The 22939-nt window shown below is 35.7% G+C and overlaps 1 protein-coding gene across 2 annotated transcripts in view; it reads left to right on the forward strand.

Annotated features, from left to right (window-relative positions):
• The first annotated feature begins 3205 nt into the window (after window positions 1–3205).
• Window positions 3206–22939, forward strand: part of slc1a3a (solute carrier family 1 member 3a) — a 31692-nt gene continuing 11958 nt past the window's right edge. The window contains exons 1-5 of one of the 2 annotated variants that reach the window (XM_067439596.1): window positions 3206–3244; window positions 13661–13737; window positions 14450–14678; window positions 15911–16048; window positions 21947–22151. In XM_067439596.1, the coding sequence (XP_067295697.1) occupies window positions 14498–14678; window positions 15911–16048; window positions 21947–22151 (524 nt within the window). In that variant the 5' untranslated portion in view covers window positions 3206–3244; window positions 13661–13737; window positions 14450–14497. Of the gene's footprint in view, window positions 3245–8344; window positions 8440–13660; window positions 13738–14449; window positions 14679–15910; window positions 16049–21946; window positions 22152–22939 lie in introns of those variants that run through there. The other variant, XM_067439595.1, reaches the window with a different exon arrangement.

Genomic DNA, 22939 nt, shown 5'->3' on the forward strand with positions numbered 1-22939 from the left:
ATTCTTAAAGTTTTATAAATTAAATAGAAATTATAATTATAATATAGATTATTTATATAGGCATATGTATACAGTAGCCTACAGGCCAAAAGTTTGGACACATTACTGTTTGTAATGTTTTTGAAAGAAGTTTCTTCTGCTCATCAAGCCTGCATTTATTTGATCAAAAAAATGTAATATTGTGATATATTATTACAATTTAAAATAATTGCTTTTCAATTTATTATTCTTTAAATGATCATTTATTTTTTTGATGTAAAGCTGAATTTTCAGGGTCATTCCTCCAGTCTTCAGTGATCATGATCCTTCAGAAATCATTCTCATATTCTGATTCATTTTCAAAGTTGGAAACAGTTCTGCTGCTTTATATTTTTTCATAACCTGTGATACCTTTTTATAATACTTTGATGAATAAAAAGTAAAAAAAAAAAAAAAAAAGTTAATGTTTTAAAAAAGGAAATCTTTTGTAACAACAATATACACTACTGGTCAGTAATTTGGGGTCAGTCACTTTATTTCTTTCTTTTTTGGAAATAAATCAAAAAGTTATTCACCAAGGATGATAGTAAAGGAGATTTATATTATTTGAAAGTATGTTTTTATTTTGAATAAATGCAGTTCTTTTTAACCTTTTATTCATCGAATATATTAATCAGCAGAACTGTTTCCAACACTCATAATAAATCAGAATATTAGAATGATTTCTGAAGGATCATGATCACTGAAGACTGGAGGAACCATCCTGAAAATTCAGTTTTGATCACAGAAATAAATGGATCATTTAAAGTATAATATAATACATTGAAAACCAAATATTTAAAATTTTAATAATATATCACAATATTTTAAAAAAAAAATCTGTATTTTTGATCAAATAAATGCAGGCTTGATGAGCAGAAGAAACTTCTTTCAAAAACATTACTAATAGTAATGTGTCCAAACTTTTGGCCTGTACTGTATATACAGTAAGCTATACGTGTGTGTATTTAATTTTTATTTTAAAAAATATATATATTATGTTATTTTTTATCAAAAAAGTTTTTTAATATATATAAAATTGTATATATATAATTTTATATATATTTAAAAACTATATATATATATATATATATATATATATATATATATATATATATATATATATATATATATATATATATATATATATATATATATATATATAATTAATATATTTACTGCTTATTAATAGTTTGTTAGTTGTTATGTTTAGGGCTTGGGTATGATTAGATATAGGGATGTAGAATATGGTCATGCAGAATAAAGCATTAATATGTGCTTTATTATCATGCTAATAAGCAACTTAATAGTGAGAAATGGACCCCAAACTGAAGTGTTACCAAATATTTGTTTTTTATTTGACTACACAATTATTTTCAAGCAATTGCTGTACAGAGTGTTCTTCGTACACTAGGCGGCGATATTTGTGCTCAATATCGAGCACACGCTTCATCCGCTAAAGTTTGGACACTCTGGCCACCAGATGACACCATTTTAGCGTTTTCCTCTTGTCCCAATTAAACGTGCAAAATTCAATTTAGTCGTCATGCATGTCTGTGTTTATTTTTTTAAAATAATTTGTTTCATGTTCCAACTCTACATTGACTTTGTAAATCATTCACCAATGTAGTTAGTTGTGTCCTTCCCACGGGTGGATTTCATGCTGTACTCCGATGAATGGCAAAGAAATCAGATGCCTGAGAAGATCCATAAAGTGCTATTGTTACACCAGCAGCCTTTTATATTCTCTCCATTATAAACTGCTATTGTTAATCTTGGCTTATTAAATGCGTCAAACAGCATCGTTTAAATGTGAAGGAAGCCGCTATTGCACTTGTTATAGAGAGAAACCTAAAACATGCAGCGCACAAAAGCTGTGGCAAACTGATCCTGATTCTTCCCTCGGCTCCAGTCAGGCTGATCACAAAGTGTAGCAAACCACACAATAACCACCACAAACCCAGCCAGACGACGACTCGAGTTATTTTGAACTATATTTTAGACATTATTAAGTTAAACATATCCAGCTGGTCTAAAAAGAATTAAGCATTCAAATTGTTCAGTGCAGTAGCCTATTATTTCATTATAGGCTAGACTCTAAAAAATGCTGGGTTAAAAACAACCCAAGTTGGGTTGAAAATGGACAAACCCAGGTTGGGTTGTTTGATCCACGTGAATGGACCCATTCAAACAACCCAATTTCTGGGTTTGTCCATTTTCAACCCAACTTGGGTTGTTTTTAACCCAGCATTCTGTAGCTTTAAATTCTAATTTGATTTGGAATTAGCAATCATTTTTCATCTCTTTTTGTTATTTTGCTATTTTGTTTTATACATTCTTTTAAATGTTTTAGCTTAGGGTTAGGCCATTAATTGTTTAATTCTAGTTAGTCTTTTAACTTAAAAAGTTGGTTGCAAGCATTTGTCGTTTTTGTTTAAAGTTTTTCTTCTTACATTATATTTTATTTCAGCTTTATTCGATTGAAGAAATAGTTTTTATTAGTTTCAGGTTTGGCTTTAGTATAATAACCCCACAATAATATAGTAGGCCTATGATAACCCTGGTTCATTGCTTATAATATTGTCAGCAAATCCCTGCTCTAAAACTCAACCATATCCTTGACAGTTTGTTTTTTAAATGTATTTTTTTTATTAACATTTAAATTATTATAATATGTTTATATTATTTATATATATTTAATGTTGCACTCACGAGCCACCAGAATAGAAAGGAAAAATATTATAAAAATATAATATAATTTACATGATGAGTCAATACATCATCAATCCTTTTTCCAAAAAGTGTTTTTTCCCTCCCCACCAACAATAATAATTTATATTTTCTAATAAAATAGAGAAAAGTCAAGTATTGACTCGAGTGTCATGTAGTTGTCAAAACGAGGGAGAAAAGTTGATATTTTCTGAAATATGTAAAAGTAACAAGCTTATATTTGAGAATATATATTAAAGTAAATAAGGTCAGTCCTTCCGCATTACATTTTAATTCAGTTGGTGGCAGTAATGCACCAAAAACTCGTTAGCCAACCGACAACAGAAGAACAAAAAAGTTGACACTTGAAGTTGAACCTCCAACGGCACGGAGAACAGAGGAGAGTCTGCTGGCGAAAGGAGAGCTGGCCAGAGCTCATAATAAAACAAGAATCAACATTGGCTTGGCTTTTCAGAGATGGCGAGAACTTAGGGATGCAGAGATGGCGTTTTAACAGGTCAGTGAGGTATTTTAAACAGATAAATTGCCCATATGTAGCTCTCTAACAGAGGTAATTGTAAAGCCTTGTCTACTGAGAAGGTTTGTTTCATTTTGATTGTTGTAAAGCTGTGCTGAAATTTATTTGGGTAAAGATACAGTAACGTCTTCAGCTATGTTGAAATTATAAACTAACCATTTTTAATCCTAGCAGTTTATTAGCAGTAGGATAATCTCTCTCTCTCTCTCTTTTTAGTTTATGAGTAACATATTCATCCCCAGTCAAGCAGAGCCAAAGCACAAACAAGCAAATAATGCGTTTAAAAGACGTCTAGCCGTCCAAACACAGCCTGATGTCTATAAAACAAGACAAAATTTGGGCTGTCAATGAAAATTTAATAGACATCAAACTAAAGCCCAAGAATAGACTATTCATCTAGAACATGAACATATCAAAGAAATGAAACCAAACACCTTGTTATCACTGTTGACTTTGCTTACATGGAATATCACACATCTCGCGAGTTATTTTGTAACCAAATTCAAGGTTATTTTGGCTAGAAGTGGGCTACTCATAGCATTACTATTTCTTAGTAAAAAGAGACAGTGAAATGATAGATACTAATATAACTTTAAATGTACAGTACAGTGCAAAAGTCTTAGGAAAATTAGTATTTTGCCCCTTAAATGTTTTTAAGCCAGTTATTTATATATTTTGTATATAGTAGTGTTTATTATATTTTGTGCAGTTATTTATATATTTTGTACATATATAATAGTGTATCAGTAGGTAATATCAGTGTACATTTTCAAACATTTATTTAGCCATTTATTGTAATAATCCATTTCAGTGAGATGCACAAGGAGTTCAACAGCAGCGATATGATCCACACGGAAATCTGATCTCACCAGCATCGAGCCCGTCTGGGATTACATGAAGAAACTGAGAAAAATGAGACAAAATCCCAGGGAACTGCAGCAACATCTCCAAGACGCTTGAAGAAACCCTCCTGCAAAGCTTCAGTACTTTCAACGGTTTTAGAAAAATGCTGCAATGTGAGAATGCTTTCAAAAATAATTTCATAAATAGATTTTGATTATCAATGAACTCCTATAAGTAATAACTAAATCAAATCAGTGTTTAGTGTGACCACCCTTTGCGTTTTAAACAGCTTTTGTCCTGGTAAACTTGATCAGTTATACAGTGAGCTTTGCAGGAGGGTTTCTTCAAAAGTCCTGCAGACGTAGCCACAGTTCTTCTGGATTTAGTCTCAGTTTCTTCATGTAATCACAGACGGACTCGATGATGGTTAGATCAGTTCACATTGACTGTTGTCAGACGCCTTGTGCATACAAGAATCTCACTGGATTATTACAATTAATGGCAAAATGAATGTTTGGATTTCCTACTAACACTGACACACTACAGCAAAAGATTTAAATAACTGGCGTAAAACCAATTTTTTGTTATGAAAATATTAATGTCCCTAAGATTTTTGCACAGTGCTGTGTAGGCCTATCACCACTAATACATTGCCCAAAGTTTGGACACACCTGACTGAATTTATCGTTCTTGTGATCTTGAAATTAGCTTGCAGAAAAACATAAACTGTGCTTCTATGAATTTTGTTAGAAAAATACAACTTTAAATAAAATACATTTTAGAAATGAATGGACCTCATTACATTTATTAAGGAAAAGGTCCAGTTGTAGACAAAAAGCTCAAATGTAATACGGTTTCCATTTGATTGGCTTTACAGACAAGGGTTAAGCCTTTTAACTGAAATCAACTTGCTTACAGTTTGCATATTTTAAGATGTCAGTGCCATTGTTTTGTCTCAAGATGCTCACCACATTTTTTTCTACGGCAAAATTTATAAAAGTGACTTAAATGTCCTAATTGAACAGGCCTACTCCGAGCTTAATCTAATCCCTGTCTGTGAAACCAGGCTTTTATGTTCACAACATAATTATTTTGATGACTGCTGTATTCTAAAATGTTGATAATAATGAGTAGGTGTGTCCAAATCGTTCAGATTGCACTTTTTTAAGCACAAACACATACGGATGCATCAGATATCAGACAGACATTACGCTGAGCAAACAAATCACAGACTCATAAAGAGATCATATCGACAGCATACTCTTCAGACTTGGGATCAGCTTATTTAATTTGGTGCTTATTTAATTTGGTGTCGGCGCATTAACGTGACCGCTGGTCCAGACGCAGTGTTTCAGTGAGTACGGCCGTTGATCTCCCTCCTTCTATTCAGGGCGAATGTACTTAGGCCTCCTTGTCCTGCGAGTGCAGCATAACAACAGTGCAGCAGCATGGGGAGGTTACGATTGAAGTTTGATCCTGGGAACCCCATTGCACAATGCCACGGCCGCACAAAGCCGGCCCACAACTCCCTGCGTTCCCACTGTCTCTGTTCTCTGGAGGGTAGAGAAGAGAACGGATCGCATCACCTGCCCTAAATACAGGCCTCTCCCCTGGGAATCCCCCACCCTGTCTCACCGGTCTGAGATAGATGGCCGTAATGCACCAGAGAGCTAGACAGGTTATAAAGGTCTCCTTGGAAGGGATGGATGGGGAACGAGCGTTACGTAATGTTTCCTGGGAGTTTGAGCAAACTTCTTAAACTGTGCTACAGACAGTTATTGAAAGACATTATTGAAAGACATCAAATTTTCGATTTTCACCTGGCGAACAATACAAACATGTAAACTATTATCATATATAATTCCTAAAAATATAATGAAAATTATATATAATACATATTATATATAAAACACACACACACACACATATATAACTTTTTCATATTTTTCCTTTTTATTGTGGTGGCTTATGAGTGTCAACATTAAATATTTTATAATATAAAAATGCGTTAATAGGCCTAATTTAATATCATATTTTATTATAATATATATTTTAGAAACTTAGATATCAGATTTATGATTTTCACCTAGCCAACAATAGCTACAAAAATGTAAAACTATATTAATTATATATAATTGTTGCACATTTACAATTATATATTTAATAATTAATATAATGTATTATTTATAATTAAATGTAATTTTTTATGTTTCATATTTTTTCTTTTTATTGTGGTGGCTTAATATAATATTTGAATATTTTTAAAAATTAGTTTAAATTTTTTTGAAAAATGTAAAACTATTTTTGTTAGGCTATATATATAATTCTTAAAAATATAATTAAACTTATATATTATAAATAATTAAAGCTTTTTTTAAATATAATTTTATTTAAATAAAAAACTATGTATGATAATAATTTAACATAATATTTAATGATTGTATATATATTTAAATATAAAAAAAATAAAACTAAACAATCAGATTTATGATTTTCACCTGGCGAAGGATACAAAATATTAAACAACATAAAAATATGGTGATAATCAAATATAATATTTAATTATTTTATATATATATATATATATATATATATATATATATATATATATATATATATATATATATATATATATATATATATATATATATATATATATAAATATTAAAAACTTAGATATCAGATATGATTTTCGCCCGGTGAAGGATGCTAATTGCAAATAAATAAAACTTTAGTATTTTCACCCCCCAAAAATGATTTTCAGCCAGTTATATATATATTTTGCAATAGTCTGTCAGTAGGTAATAATATCGGTTTATATTTTCAATATGTAACCTCAAATATATAAATAACTGACTTAAAAACATTTTTGGGAGTGAAAATACTAATGCGCCTAAGACTTTTGCACGGTACTGTATGTATATATATATATATATATATATATATATATATATATATATATATATATATATATATATATATATATATATATATATATACTGGTAATTTAATTTTTTTAATATTTGTTAAAGTGTTTGTATTATTTTTCCTTTTTGCTGGTTTATTGAGACTCCCAGATGAATCAGTCAGATTACAGTTATGATCACAGATCATGCATCAGTTACACTAGAAAATGAGTTGGCGTCCTCCTGAAGTCGTGTGTGTGCCTTAAACACCCACTCTTCAATGATGTCACACTTCCCATACATCCCCTGCCCTAAAACAGTCAAAGTCTGTGTCTAGTTTAACCTCCCTTTATTGATTCACCTACAGGGGAAAGTCTATCAAAACAAATATATCTTCTGATTGCACTTACTGAGTAAGAAACAGCGTAGTAAGTAGTCAGATAAACTACTATTAATTGGATCTTCTTGGATCTACATTCAACAAAACCTGTAAAGAGAGCAGACGCAAACAGATGTTTCCCAGTCGTGCCAGTCGATCCCAAACGGTGTTTCCATGGAAACTCCAAATCTAAGGGCCAGTTACTCGCTCCTAATTCAGACATCCCTCTTTTGTCATTTCCCAAAATGCCCCTGACCCGCTGTGTGCTTGTATGGGTTCCTCAAACTCTTTACAATGGCACACTCTATCAAAATGACTTCCTAACCCCGCGTTCACCCCTCCACCTATAGCTGCCTTTACTTCAGGGTCAGAAATAAGCGTCTTTGGATGACATCCCTGATTCAAGTTTAGTACTTTTGTTTTACTTGCTTCATATTCAGTGTTTTAGAGTCATATGGCCATTTTGAGTCTTTTGGCATTAAAAAAAATACTGTCAGGATCAGTGTTACTAAGTTATTACTGTAATTTAATTACTTTTCAATTGAAAAAGTAAAGTAAGGGATTACTCTTATTTCTTCTGTCATTTCATTAGTTACTTTTTAAGGTTTGCGCTTGTCAATTTACTGGTGTTTGCTCTTATTTACCACCCTTGAAAAGCATGTCTTAAACCAAATTTGACTTTTTTTAAAGAGTGCTGTTTTAAAATTGTATTTACATAAAATAAAATAAAAATGATCTGCATATTAATCAAGCCATGATAGGAGAATGTATTTTAACATGAGAAAATCACACACTTCAGCAGTCTTACATGCTTTGACTTTATTTCCATTAAATGCATTGTAGAATCACCTGATACCCCCATCAAAATCTTCAGGTTGTCAAATATAATTGCGAAATAACTAATAATGTTGCTCAGGGTTGGCCAATCTCTATGTAATGATTCCCTTTAGGGCTTTTTGCAGACAAGGATCAGGTTTATTCTGCTCACCTGGGCTTGTTTCTCTCCAGTTGAGGCAGAAGCTGCTGAAAAGGCGTTGAAAGTTACAGTAAGTACTTGGAGACACACAGGAGAATACACACACACACATACACACACACACCAGGTTAGGACAACGACAAGGAGTTCAGATATTGCCATTTTTGTAGGGACATTTTGTTCCCATAACATACCACACACACACACACACACACACACACACACACACACACACACACACACACACACACACGTCTGGTGCGCTATCTTTGTGGGGACTTACCATAGACGTAATGGTTTTTATGCTGTACAAACCATATATTCTATCCCCCTAAACTGCCTCTGCCCCTAAACCTACCCATCACAGGAAACTTTCTGCATTTTTACATTTTCAAAATAACTCATTATGTATGATTTATAAGCTTTTGTACCCATGGGGACCTCAATATAGGTCCCCACAGTGACACGAGTCCCCATGAGTCTGTGTGCATTCAGGTTGAAGTCCCCACCAGGCTAGAAAAACATGTACACACACACACACACACACACACACACACACACACACACACACACACACAGTCACATTAGCCACTTGAGTCTGTAGGGCGCTCAGAGGGTCTATTTTAACCATAGACCCATAGTTCCTCTGTTATAGGTTCCCTTTTCACCAGACATATGATGAAACACTCTTGACTTTCTGGAATAGAGAGAGACGGTGCAAATGGAGACAGGAGAGAGTTGTGATTCTTATCTGATCAGCGGCCCAGGTTTCACTCCAGTCACTCTGGGTGCCAAAAACAAAACACAGACTGTCACATATCATCTCATTCTCAGCTCGACTGGTGAAGCAAAGCTAAAGAAAGCTTTCAGAAGCGCAGTACTTCCTTACAGGAAACTCATAGACAGATCAAATTAAATAAATAAAACTGTTATTTTATAAACTTTTAAAAAATATATTTTTAAAAATATTTACATAAACGTGTTAAGTACATTTTTAATAAATATTTTTGTATTTTTCTACTTTTTACAAAAACATTATTTTTTTCATAAATAGTGGCCCAATTTTAAGGTGTCATTGTTACAGTGTAATTATATATTTAAGTACTGATTCATATAAATTAACTACATGTACTTACTATAGGATTAGGATTTGGTTGAGGGTTAGTTGTGATTATGCATAATTTACTGTTGTTATTATTATGGTAAGTACATGTAACATATGTAACAGAGACACTGTAAAATGAAGGGTTACCCAGGCCACTGTTGTTCGTTCATTACAGCAATAAACATGTATTATGTAAGTAAGTAAATAAATAAATAAATATTTTTAAAGGTGCCCTAGAATGAAAAATTGAATTAACCTTACCATAGTGAAATAATAAGAGTTCAGTACATGGACATCACATACTGTGAGTCTCAAACATCATTGCCTCCTCCTTCATATTTAAATCTCGTGAATCCAAAACTCCACGAAAAAAAAAGTGCTTCTCAACATAAACCCAACTGTGACGCAAGCGTCGGGGATCATTTATATGCACGCCCGCAACATTTGCATCTGTCCAAACATGTGCATTGTCAGGCGGAAATGAAGCGAATCATCAGGTACAAGCTGCTCGCATGGACACACTTCATGTTCCAGGCTGTTCAGGAGACCTGAGGACTTTACATATCCTTCCCACAGATAAAAAATGTCAACAGTCACGGTTGATGTTTATAATCCGATACCGCAACAGTTTAATTCAGGATCGTTCGTTTGTTCGGCCCATTTCAAGCAAGCTTCGCTCAGCGTCTTAAACTGAAGAAAGTGGCAACTGTATTCCTGCAAGCAGTAAGTGGCAATTTATCCACTTAATGACTTTTTAAACAATTTCTGATTAAATTGAAAGTTTCTTAGAGAGACCGCATTGTCTCGATAACGCAAGTAGCTTATAGTAACAATAGGAAACACCAAGTACCATACAAAACTAAATAGTGTGTCTAATGACAAAGGGTAATATTATTTTGTATTACAAAATTAAACTGTAGATACGCTGCTTAGATCATTCACTCGAGCCTTCTAGCAAATGTCACCTTTTCCACCATATAAGTTAAAACGATAGTCATTTGACAAGGCTAAGTTATATATTTATATTTTTGAGATCTGAAGTATGGTGTTTCCTATGATGTTTTTGCCTATTTGTATTTCAGATTAGGCTACATCATAGTCACTGTGTAATGTTAGCCTACATTGTGACTAACGTTATATAAACATGCAATATCGTTGACGAAAAAAGTCTAAAATGTAGGCTGAACGACTCACTTTAAGCAGAACATCTCAAATGTAGATTTCTTAAATGCAGCTTACTTGTTTATTGGTGTTTTCAGATAATCCGTGCACGAGAGAGAGCTCGCGTGCATATGGATGCTAAATAATAACCTAAATATTAAAAGCTCTGTTTGGTGGATTTAATTACTGAAATCTGGCAACCGCACGTGAGCTCTTTCTCGCGCGCAAATGATCTGAAAACACCAAACAAACAAGTAAGCTGCATTTTATCAATCTCCATTTGATTGTGTTTTACTTAAAGTGTCATTCAGTCGGTCTGTGTTCTGTCAGGACGGTCAGGACTCGCAAGTTTTACTGAACTGCTGTGAGCTGCTGAAATAAGCCAATCAGAGCAGAGCTCAACATTAATATTCATGACTCTTCCAAATAAGGCAAATACAGAGCATTACATCCTAGGGACGATTTATAGGGTTGTAAATAGACCTGTAAAACTGTATCTGGACAATTTTTTCCTTAAATAAGCCACATACCCTCTATGTAGATATCAGAGAACAATTTAACATAGTTTCAACAATTTAACGTAGTTTCACATTTTATTGGGGGTGCCCCTGCCTCTGCCCCTTTAATCGTGAAAGTGCCCTGATCGATTGCACCGCAGTGCCCCCGCAAATCCGATTTCTATCGGATGCGATTTAACCAACACCGGTTTCACACTGCATGACTGTAACAGAGGAACCCAACATTCGTGACAATAATCAACGCGAAATCACACGTGCGTCAGACTGAAGTTTTTGCGCGAGACTGGAAATTGCTTTTAAAAATGATAAACTGCAGAAAGTTTGCAATCCAATTGTCTGTGCGCTGATTTGCCGAGAAAAGGAGAAGCAAAAAAGATTACGGAGGAGGAAATGTTGGGGAGACACAGGGAACAAGTGTTGTGTTCTGCAAAGAGAGTTTGAGGTAAATAAATAGGCTACGTTTGCAATATGCTACATATTTGTGCTTTGTTTCTGTTTGATAAAATTGTAAATATATCTATTAAAGTACTTATATTCTGGTTGATAACTCCTCCCTGAACCTCCCGCAGCCCATCTTGCTCTCTCACTAGCTGTCAGTCACCGCCGAAATAATTTTTCACACAGCAGGAGTTTGAATCACTGACAGGTCCAGATATATAGCATGCCAAATATCTCGCAGGCGTTAGCGATTCTCTCTGATCAATCACACTGCGCGTGTGCACGAGCACTGATTTGCCATTTCGGGCATTCGTCGGTGATTTTGGAAAACCTGTCGGAGAGTCAAAATCGGGGTTAAAATCGGGCAGTGTGAACTAGGCATAAGCTCTGAAAAAGAGCTCATTGCGGTTGATGCTCTCGCTGACTGACACACAGCTGAAGCACGCGCACAGAAAGCCTCTCTTAAAGGGGCGTTCCGTGTTTTTTTTCTAGGCATGGTTGTGTTTATGGGGCGCAATATAACATGTCTTAATACTTCTTTGTTTTAAAAATGCTATATTTTTCTTATATTTTACCTTTATTCCACACCGCTGTCTCCACTGTCCTTCTAACGGCTCATTTGCTTCCTGCTTCTATGAAGCCCATCCCTCAGAAGAAAAAAAAAATTATAAGGAGACGGAGTTCAGACTGGCGCTCAGGTTGTGTGTTTGCTCACGTGATAACAGCAATGCACATGATGACAAGGAGGTTCCTGTGGTGTGTAAAAAACGAGTAACTCCTCCCACTTCTGCTAGTTTTACTGAGATGTCTTATCCTGTGCGAATTGCCTAATAATATTAAAGACGTCTTTAGGTAACGTTTAAAATTACTTTACCCCATGTCCCTATGTAAATCTAATTCAGTCCGAATTCACACAACATTTTTTTTTATTCCAATGTGCTACTTTTCCATTGTTTATCAATGTAAATGTGCCAGACTGACGTCTTTAACTGTTGCGCTCAAGTCTTACATGGAGCAGCATTCTAAAAATGTGCCGTTCAAGTTCAAATAATTTCAACCTTTAAAAACACATCTTCAGAACCTGCAGGTTTTTTGTTTCACTTAACTGCATCCTGTTTTTAACAGCAAAAATGCGTTCGGTGTGAACATGCAATAACAAATGCTTGAATCAGAATGCTTGAATGGTCAGATAGATGCACAATATTCTCAAAATACCCCTTGTGTGGAGTAATCACATAAACATAGTCGTTATGTCTTAAATTAACGTAAAAACAATTGGGTGAAGACTGGATGCATGTCAGTAAATTGGATCTGTGCATTCGGTCTTAAAGGGCCAGCGGCATAATAAACATGTTAATCTTTAATTTAATTTGTATCTTTGCTCTATTGTATTTGTGCTAATGTTTGTAATTTGATTTGTTGTTCTTATTTTAATAATAAAATAAAAATAGCTATACTGACATTTACATCGTTATCGTGAATGATAATTTCTGAAGGATTTTTATATTGCCCACCCTCAAGTCACTCTTACATTTTTATTTTGCTGAATAACTTTTCACTTTGGATTATGGAGTTAAATGGGACGTGAACAACATTGTAACCGACTAGACCCAACATGAACTCCACAAGTTCACAAAAAAACCTGATGATCATGTTTTCAGATCAGCGTAACCTGATCAGCATGATTTGAGAGCATCTTGAGCTTCAGTAGAAGAACATCTGATCTTTTATACACAGAAGTTCACATAGACAATGTCACAAATTTGCTTTTTTCAAATAATCTCCTTTAGTGGAGAAACCAAAACATTATGGAGTCAGAGTGGTCTACGATAAAAACAAACACATGTGTTTCCCTCCATCTCTTCATCTAGAAGACCCCAAAGACCCTCCCACAGTTGAGCTGGCAGTTCCTCCTCTCCAGTGTGTGAAAGAGCTCTTCTCTCTTTCGACAGGCTCCGCCCCTTCTCATCTTCCCTCCACTCTGTTATTGGTTCTTCCCCGTCCTTCTCACTCACACCCTCCACGCTTGCAGTTATTTTCTTTCTAACTCTTGCGCTTTTCTTTCTAAGGACACACTTCTCTCCAGTCTCCCAGCGTAGAGGATCTTCGTCACAGGAAGGGTTGGACTGGATCTCTTTATTTTGATGTGAGTACGCGGTCTGTTATTCTTCTGAGTGTGGGTGTGAGTTTTCTCAGACCATGTGAGTCCAAGTGTGTGAGAGGGGGAGCAGCAGTGTTTGGTCTGGCTGTATTCCTAGCACACGTGGAAAGATAGCTGCAGTTCTTGGTAACTCTGGCTGCGTTTCAGAGGCTATATTTCAATTGAAATAATTTGCTGACAGACAACACTGAGACTGTTCTATTGTGACTGTGTGGATGCACATGTTAAAAGAAGCTAAAGCCCTGATTGAAGAGGACTTTTAGTCAGATTAACAAATCCAAGAAGGCACTAGTTAAAAGCCAATGTACAAACTTTGGACATTGGATTTGTGTCTTTCAAAAAAAGAAAAAAAAAGAAAAAGAAAAATGTTTAAAACGTACAGCAGATTTTTAGTTTCAGGCAAGCAACAGTATTCTTGTTGCTCATGAACAAACCACTAACCCTAATTATTATACTTTTGCATGTACCTGTTACCTGTTGATACCTCATATATTGTGGTCTGTAGAGGAGAAGTGTGCAATTACGTTTCTTGAAAATCTTTCACATGGCAGATGAAAAGTCTAGTGATGCAAACACAATTGCTACCCTTCACATTGTGGCTGTGATTTTTGCATGAGCAAGCGCAGTTATCATCACACTAATGGATGATGTTACCTTGCATTAATAATGTTACCTACATGTGGTTTGTTCTCCGCAGTTTGTCGTCAAGCGTTCAGCGGTGTCCGGTGTGGCGCCCCCTCCAGGCATGACTCAGAGTAACGGGGAGACGCGTCTGCAGCGCAGCAGAGCGCAGCAGCTGCGGGACGGCATCACCGCGCGCTCACGGCGGGCCCGCACCACCGTACAAAACATCACCGCTAATGACGTCAAAGGCTGCTTCATGCGGAACGCTTTCGTCATCCTCACAGTCGTGGCCGTCATCGTTGGTGAGAGGATGTTTGGTCTTCTGATCATTTGTGCCTCCTACTCAGAAAGGGATCTTAGAGTACAAGATCATAATTGAATAAAATAAATTAAAAATACAATTAATTATGAACGTAAAGATATAATGTGGGGTAAAATACAGTATTATATTTGAATAAAATAAATAAATGAAATAAAAACACTAAATATGGAAAACTACATATTAAATATTAAAGTAAAAATGTAAATATTTATTTAAAATTCTTCTTTTTTATACAGAAAATGTGAAAACTACATTAGGTAGAATGAACATATCTCTTAATCAGTCAATCAGGAACTGCTATTAATAATCTCAAAATGGTTTGGTCTAAATTTTAACATAGCTTACTATTTCAGAGAACACATTTTATGTAATTGAGGAATATTTAGCAAAAGTATTATTTTATGACATCATAAATTTGACATTGTATTCCAATTAAGGCAACCTATATTTTTCAGGATTCTAACACATTTGATGTCATAACACAACACTGAACCTCACAATAATTATACTGTAAAATATTATATAAAATATAATATAAAGAATATACTATTAAAGAGATAATGAATGATCTTTTTTCCCCTATTGTTATGTATATCCGATTGAAACAGCTTCTCAAACAAGAACAAATGTATGGGCGGGACTTGGTTTTGTCGGTTGGGAATTGTTGTGGTTTGCTATTGTTTATTTATAGTTTATTTGGTCGGGACAGATACAGTGAACAGATTATCTTTGCAAAGCAATCCCATGTCGATAATATCATAGTGTGGCTAATTCGCAACACCTTTCCCTGTTGGTGGATCTCTCATGTGAGTGACAGGTTTTCCTGTCAGAGAAGAGAAAAGAGGTTATTTTGAAAAGATTATTTTGGATTACAAGGCACATGGATTTATATGGATGTGCATGGATACTATTCCATAAAAAATGAATAATTGTCCATTTTGATGGTGACTTGAAATAATTCCAATAAGGAACAACTGGAAACAATTTGGAACCAAAAGGATCCAACTGGATAAACAGTCTATTTTTGTTCGATCCCATTAGGATTGGTTCCAAATTGGAAGAAAGCGGTGGAATAGAGCAACACACTCTATTTCATAATCGTGACATTTATTATTTTCTCTTGCATAACAGCCTAAACACTCCAGCTTAATCATGAATGTAAATGTATTTTTTGTTTTGTTTTTTACGGACCATTGTGTGTTTCTCTCACAGGTGTAATTCTGGGATTCGGACTGCGGCCGTATAAAATGTCATATCGAGAGGTGAAGTACTTCTCCTTTCCTGGAGAGCTGCTGATGAGAATGCTGCAGATGCTGGTGCTCCCCCTGCTGGTGTCCAGTTTGATTACAGGTACTTTCACTGTAGCGCCACCAGGCACTGACCAGACATGGGCAACTCTGCCAGCTAAACCCAGAACAACATGAGTGCACAATGCACATGATGAAGGGGAATGTGATCTAGTCAAGCTCAAATTAATTTGTTATTTCTCACCTTTTTTATGTCACTCACTCAGGCAGCTAAAGTCATTCAGTCTGTTTCTGCAGCTGTAAATGTATTTGTAAATTAATTTTAGAGTCAGCAAAACTGCATATGCTTATGGAAATAATAGTTTGAGAAAGATTCAGTTTAGTTTTGAGATCTTTAAGGCTGATCCAACTTCTACACTTCTAAACATTATTTTCATATTTAGCATTTTTGTGTCCATTACAAATATCTAAAAATTCTTAAATTGTTAGGCTACATTTACTTGAGAAGGAAAATGATTAAAGATATTAAGTCTCGTTTTCTGTAAAAACTAAACAAAAACAAATCTCATGCTTGAGCTTATGGAAAATTTAGGAACATTTTAGTGTTTGAAACAAGACAAAATATCTGCAATTGGGTAAGAAAGATCTAATTTTCCCTTTTAATTAAGTTTATTATTTCTTTATCCCCGTGACAGGTTTTTCTTGTTTATTATGATTTTTTTGTTGAAGATTTAAGCCTGGTTTCACAGACAGGGCTTAGATCATGCCAGAATTAGGCCTTAGTTCAATTAGGACATTTCAGTAGCTTTTATAAACGTGCCTTAGAAAAAGAAATTCATTACTGTTGTGTATCTTGAGACAAAACAATGGCACTGACATATTTTATGTATCAGTGCAAGTCTCTTTCAGTTAAAACAGCTCAAACATGCAGTTTAGTCTTGAACAACAATAGCCTTGAGCCTTATCTTTTAAACCGGACATTAGTATCTTAGTTGTTTCTCTTGATTTAAGAATGTTTCGATATTTGCACTGGAAAACAAGACAAAAATACTGAGAATAAAATCGTTTGTTTTGTTTAAAAATAAAGGAGAATCGTAAGGAAGGTTAACATAAGTTGTCTGAGGAGTACGAACAGTTGAGAAAACTGGGGGCAGGTGAGAGCATTTGTCAGGTCAGTGCTTTGATGGTCTTTTCCAAACAGACAAGAGGTCAAGGGTCAAAGTGACCATACAGAGAAAAGAACAAAAGCTTCTTTCAGTCACCTCTCTCTCTCACACACACTTTCTCTGTGTATAAATAGCATTTGCTGCCTTCTAAAATGGAGCCGTAAACTTTTTCTAGACAGATTGGTGGCTGCTGTGCAGCTTTATAGATTGACTATGGAACTAACACAGTTAATACAGAACGAAGAAGACAATACTTTTGGTTTTTGTTCTTTTTTGAAAGTTAAATAGCAATAATAAGGCTTTAGAGTTCACATGAAACGGCATTTACGAACCATTTCACATTCATAATCAGGCATATTTCAGTGTGAAACGTGATATTTAATGTGAGGATGTATGGCAGGACTTGATTTTATCCATCGAAAATTGATTGGATTGAGAAAAGCGGATGTTACACACCAGAATGGAGTCAGATGTCTGGAGTGGAGGGGTTAAAAAGTAAAAGATATTCATGACATCATCTAAAAGGGAAAGAGTTGGAGCAAATTATTACATTTTATTGTTAAAATCTTTAGAATGGCATTTACAATAAGATCTGAAATGTGTATTAATAGGATTTTGATTTCATATTCATTTCCTGCAATGGATGTGATAGCAGCTGTCTTTAAAGATCTCTTCAGATTTGTTTCTCTCTTGCTCTCACATGCACTGTCACAAGGTTGAACGTCAGTGACACAGTAGAGGCCCATTTAGATCAAATGCTCAGAACATAAAAATGCCCACACACACACACACATGTGGTGCATCGCAGCTTGTCAGATCAGCTAAATCTGTAAAAGCCAAAACAACAGTAAACTGTTCAATGGCTGCCCGGCCATACATGTACTAATCAGAATGCACAAATGTTAATACACTGTGATTTGAAATGCTGTTTATTGTCCATTTAAACCGACTGTTTAATAGCGGAGAAATAGAGAAAGAGAGCATTTTATTGCTGTATGATAACCCGAGGGAGTGAACTAGAAAAACAAGATCTTTGCATTTTCTGAAATCCTAATTGAATATACTGTAAAATTACGCTTCTCTAATAATGAAGAGCTGTCAAATCAATTAATCGCATCTAACCTATATATATATATATATAGGTTATATAATGCTGATTCCTAACACTCCGAAGCTTCGGGAAGCTGTGTTTGAAAATTGGCCCATCACTATATAAGCCGTTATTTGGGGGGTTTTGCGCACAAACTATTCTTGTCGCTTCATAAAATGATTGTAGAACCACTGTAGTGAGATTTTTACGATGACTTCAGTACCTTTTATGGGTCTTGAGAAAGGAAATGACATTGGTGTCAATGGAGGCCTTTCTGAGCCATCGGATTTCAACAAAAATATCTTCATTTGTGTTCTGAAGATTAACAAAGGTCTTACGGGTCTGGAACGGCATGAGAGGGACTAATTAATGACATTATTTTCATTTTTGGGTGAAAATCCTTTAAAGGGGTGATGAATTGAGGAATCAACTTTCCCTTGAGCTTTTGATATATAAAAGGTCATGGTAATATAAGAATATCCTGTCAGTTTCAGAGCTGAAAACATCCTTGTTAGTCAAAGAAAAGCTTTTATAGACACCAGGCTCAGCAAACGGTCCTGTGCTTCATACTGACGTCAATGCGCGACGGTACACACACCTCTACAACGAGTCTAATTCATTAGCCTCGCCCACCGACTCATGGAGGACTCGTGCTAGCTGGTCAACAACAACAAACATGCCGAGGAAGATTAAGATGTTGCGCTATTCCTGGTTGTGGAAGAACACAGTCGCTGCATAAGCTTCCTTCGGATCCTAATATTAGGAATGAGTGGTTGAACTTTATTTTTAATGAAGTTCCAGCTCACGTGGGGAAGACATGTTCACTTCAGTTCACTGCGGGATCGTTTCAAACAAATCTCCGGTCGATGCTGGATTTGGATCCAACAGGAATTGTGCAACACACTTATGTGAGTAAAACGTGTTTTTATATGTAATAGTATTGCATTGTTATAGATCGTTTTGCTTATGTGTCTAACAGAGCATACCTTTAGCACGCTGGGCTCAGACACGTATGGGCCAGGGCTCATGAATCTCATTATATTCCGCTATTCTCTCTGTCTCTCAAGTTGACATCTGAAGGGCGGCACGCGCAGAACGTGTATGTGTGTTGGCGCTTATATCGTCTGATCTTGCGGGCTATGTGTAATATAAAAATAATAGTCCAATCAATCGCGTTTCGATGAGAAATAAAACATTGTGTTTGTTTGATAAAGACGTTTACGAGCCCTGTGATCGAGATAATCATTCCGGTTGACGCTTCTCCCTCAATCTCTTCTCTCCGTCATGTGGACTGACAGGGGAGCTTAAGCTGATTACATATGCAAATATAATCCTAACCGTGAACGTTTACTTCCAAGTCTCCAGTGCGTCACGCCCATCAAAACCAGCGTTTTGGAGAAAGCCTCAAAACCAGTGTAGAAAATAACCTATTACTTATTAGTTATGATGTTTTTGAATGTAAAAACCAAACGAATGTCATTAGTTGACCTCAGACAACAGTATAATTTTTTTTTAAAAGCCAGTTCATGACACTTTTAAGTACAATAAGCAGTGAAAAAGGACTCATTGCAGTGCATGAAAGGACTGACACACAGCATAAGCACATGCACAGATTTTCCTCAAAGTTTGAGAAATAATTTATGTCTGCAAGACAAAGAGTATTTTAATTATTTGATTAAACAGCAACTTAATAGAACAAACAGATTTAGTTTATCAGCTGCCATGAAGGCCGTTCACAGATTCCATGAAGAGTGTGCTCTCATTAGATGAGAATGTCTTTGTGAGGGGTCACACACAATTCATCTTTGAAGACTGTGTGCGTATGTGAGGTAATTACTTTGTGGTAAAGGAGAATAAGACTTTATAAGACTCTTGCAGGGGAAGTCGTCGTTACCATGGCGATGAGAACTAATGAGAGCAGCAGGAAGAGAACATGACCTGTGCAGAAGGTTCCCAGGCCAGTGTGTCTGTGGGTGCTGGGGTGGAAGCTCAGGGGCTTTAGGGGCTCAGGGGCAGTGAGATCACTACTTAGGATCACACACACATACACACACACCATGCCACAATAATGGAAGACATACATAGTTCAGTACAATGGGCGTTTCAGTCCTATAGAGAGAAATGCTGAATGGCAGTTGTGGTCAGTAACCTTTAGGAAATATATTGTTTTACTAGTAGAGAATCTGTTGTTGTTGAGCAAGCATCAATGTAGAGTCTTTCTTTCTTTCTTTCTTTCTCTCAGAATTTTTTCAGAATTTATAGAATTTTACAGATTTTTCTAATTAAAAAAATTAATAATTTGGTTTAAAAGCTCTTACGTAAATTAGCTTTGTAGACAAACATGAATTGTCCTTCTTTACAAATCTTTTTTCAAATCCAAGACCAATATAGCAGACTGAAGAAACCAATTTATTTCAACATGCCTAAAATGTTGACATGGACATTCATAATACCGTAACAAAATGTCACTTTACACATTGTACTGTAAGTTTACTGTATGTTAAGTGTGTTTAGTGTTTTGCAGATCACTGTGTAGATTTTTGCAACAAGAGTGAGGTTGACAATGTGCTTATAGTTGTGCAAATATGGGCTGGTGTTTTGCTTCTTGAGTGTAAGGTTTTGCTAATAGTGTACTACTTTTAATTTTAGTGTGTAAGCAATCCAATAAAACTGTTAATGTGATGGATCCAGTATTTTGTGGAGGGGGTCAAAATGACAATTTTCACCTAAGATTTTGAACTATATTGAGGGGTAAAATGACTTTAGAAAGATGGCAGCATCATTATTTTTACACAGAGATTGGTATGTCTATTAGTAAAATCTGTTGACCTTAGCAATCTTTGTTGTTACATCCCAATGGTGAGAGTTCAAAAATGGGAAAAAGCACTTCTTGTGTTTTTTGCTCTAAGTTTGCATGCCTGTTATTCTAGAAGCAATACACATATTTTAATATTATTTTAGATTCTGGTACTAAACAGAAGTTTAGTCAGAAATCTTTATTTTAATCCCAGAGATATGGAGATCTTAATACGGTTCCATGCGTAAATTGGTCAGTTGCACACATTTTTAATGGTCGGAAACCAATTTTTTTAATTAAAAAATCATGAAAAGGTTGCTGAAAATTCCGCTTTGCATCACAGGAATTAATTTCATTTTAAAATATATTCAAAAATAAAACTAAATTGTAATCATATTTCAAATTACTATATTTTTATTGAATAAATACAGCTTTGGTGAGCATAATAATAATAATAATAATAATGCGTTTTCAAGGCACTCAAAGCGCTTTACATAGAAGGGGGGAATCTCCTCAACCACCACCAATGTGCAGCATCCACCTGGATGATGCGACGGCAGCCATTTTGCGCCAGAACGCTCACCACACACCAGCTGATTGGTGGAGAGGAGACCGAGTGATGAAGCCAATCAGGATATGGGGATTAGTAGGAGGCCATGATGGACAGAGGCCAATGGGCAAATTTGGCCAGGATGCCGGGGTTACACCCCTACTCTTTTTCTGGGATTTTTAATGACCACAGAGAGTCAGGACCTCGGTTTAACGTCTCATCCAAAAGACAGAGCATAAGAGACTTCGTGCTCACATATGGAACTTTTGAAAGCTATTGTAGAATGAGCAGGACTGCCACTGTTTGTCTATATGCTGTTGCTTGCAAAACTATGGACATGCATATGCAAAATCATGTGAAACGAACTCATATTGTGGTCTATCGTCACCTGTGTGCAGGTATGGCCGCTCTGGACAGCCGAGCGTCAGGGAAGATGGGTATGAGAGCTGTAGTTTACTACACCACCACCACTATCATCGCTGTATTCATTGGGATTGTCATGGTGCTCATCATCCACCCAGGAAAAGGCTCTAGAGACGAATTCACCAAACAGGAGAAAATAGAGTCAGTCAGTCCAGCAGATGCCTTCCTCGATCTCATCAGGTGTGGTGAAGTGCGTTTAAAATTAAATTGTATTATGTCTGTTTTTTTTTTTTCATTTTAACTTTACATTTACATTTAATCATTTAGCAGATGCTTTTATCCAAAGTAACTTACAAAAGAGAAGAGCAATAGAAGCAATTAAACAAACAAGGGCAACAACATGCAAGTGCTGTAAGGAAGTCTCAGTTAATCGAACAGTACACAGAAAATTGAATTGGATAGTTAAAGGGGGGGTGAAATGCTGTTTCATGCATACTGAGCTTTTTACACCTTTAAAGACTTGGATTCCCATCCTAAACATAGACAAAGTTTCAAAAACTAATGTTGGACGTTTGATGGAGTATTTCTGTGTTAAAAATACTCCTTCCGGTTTCTCACACGTTTCGGCGAGTTTTTTTCGAGTATGGGTCTACTTGACGTTAAATAGATCGGAAGGTCCTTGTATGGGCTGTACGGGCTCTTCTCCCGGGAGGGTGCGCGCGCGTAACTAGAGGGAGAGAGAGGAAATGCACGCTGTAAACAGTCTCTCAGGTGCAGATCCAGTTGTCCGTGAACACTTCTGACGCGCCGCGCTCCACTTTATTCCTATGGGTGACGTCGAGCGACTTCAACGCTTCAGCACAGCATTCCGGGAAGGCAGCGCTGCATTTGAACCGATTTGAACGCAGAAATGACGGGAAGCTTCAAGGCATCGCTTCAGTCGCGTCGCAAAGTGGATTTCCACGGTCACTGCTGTCACAGGACTTCACCAAATCATACCAAAGAAGTGTGTTTTTGACAGAGCGGTC

Source organism: Pseudorasbora parva, chromosome 3 (assembly GCF_024679245.1).
Source record: "Pseudorasbora parva isolate DD20220531a chromosome 3, ASM2467924v1, whole genome shotgun sequence".
Taxonomy (NCBI): Eukaryota; Metazoa; Chordata; class Actinopteri; order Cypriniformes; family Gobionidae; genus Pseudorasbora; species Pseudorasbora parva.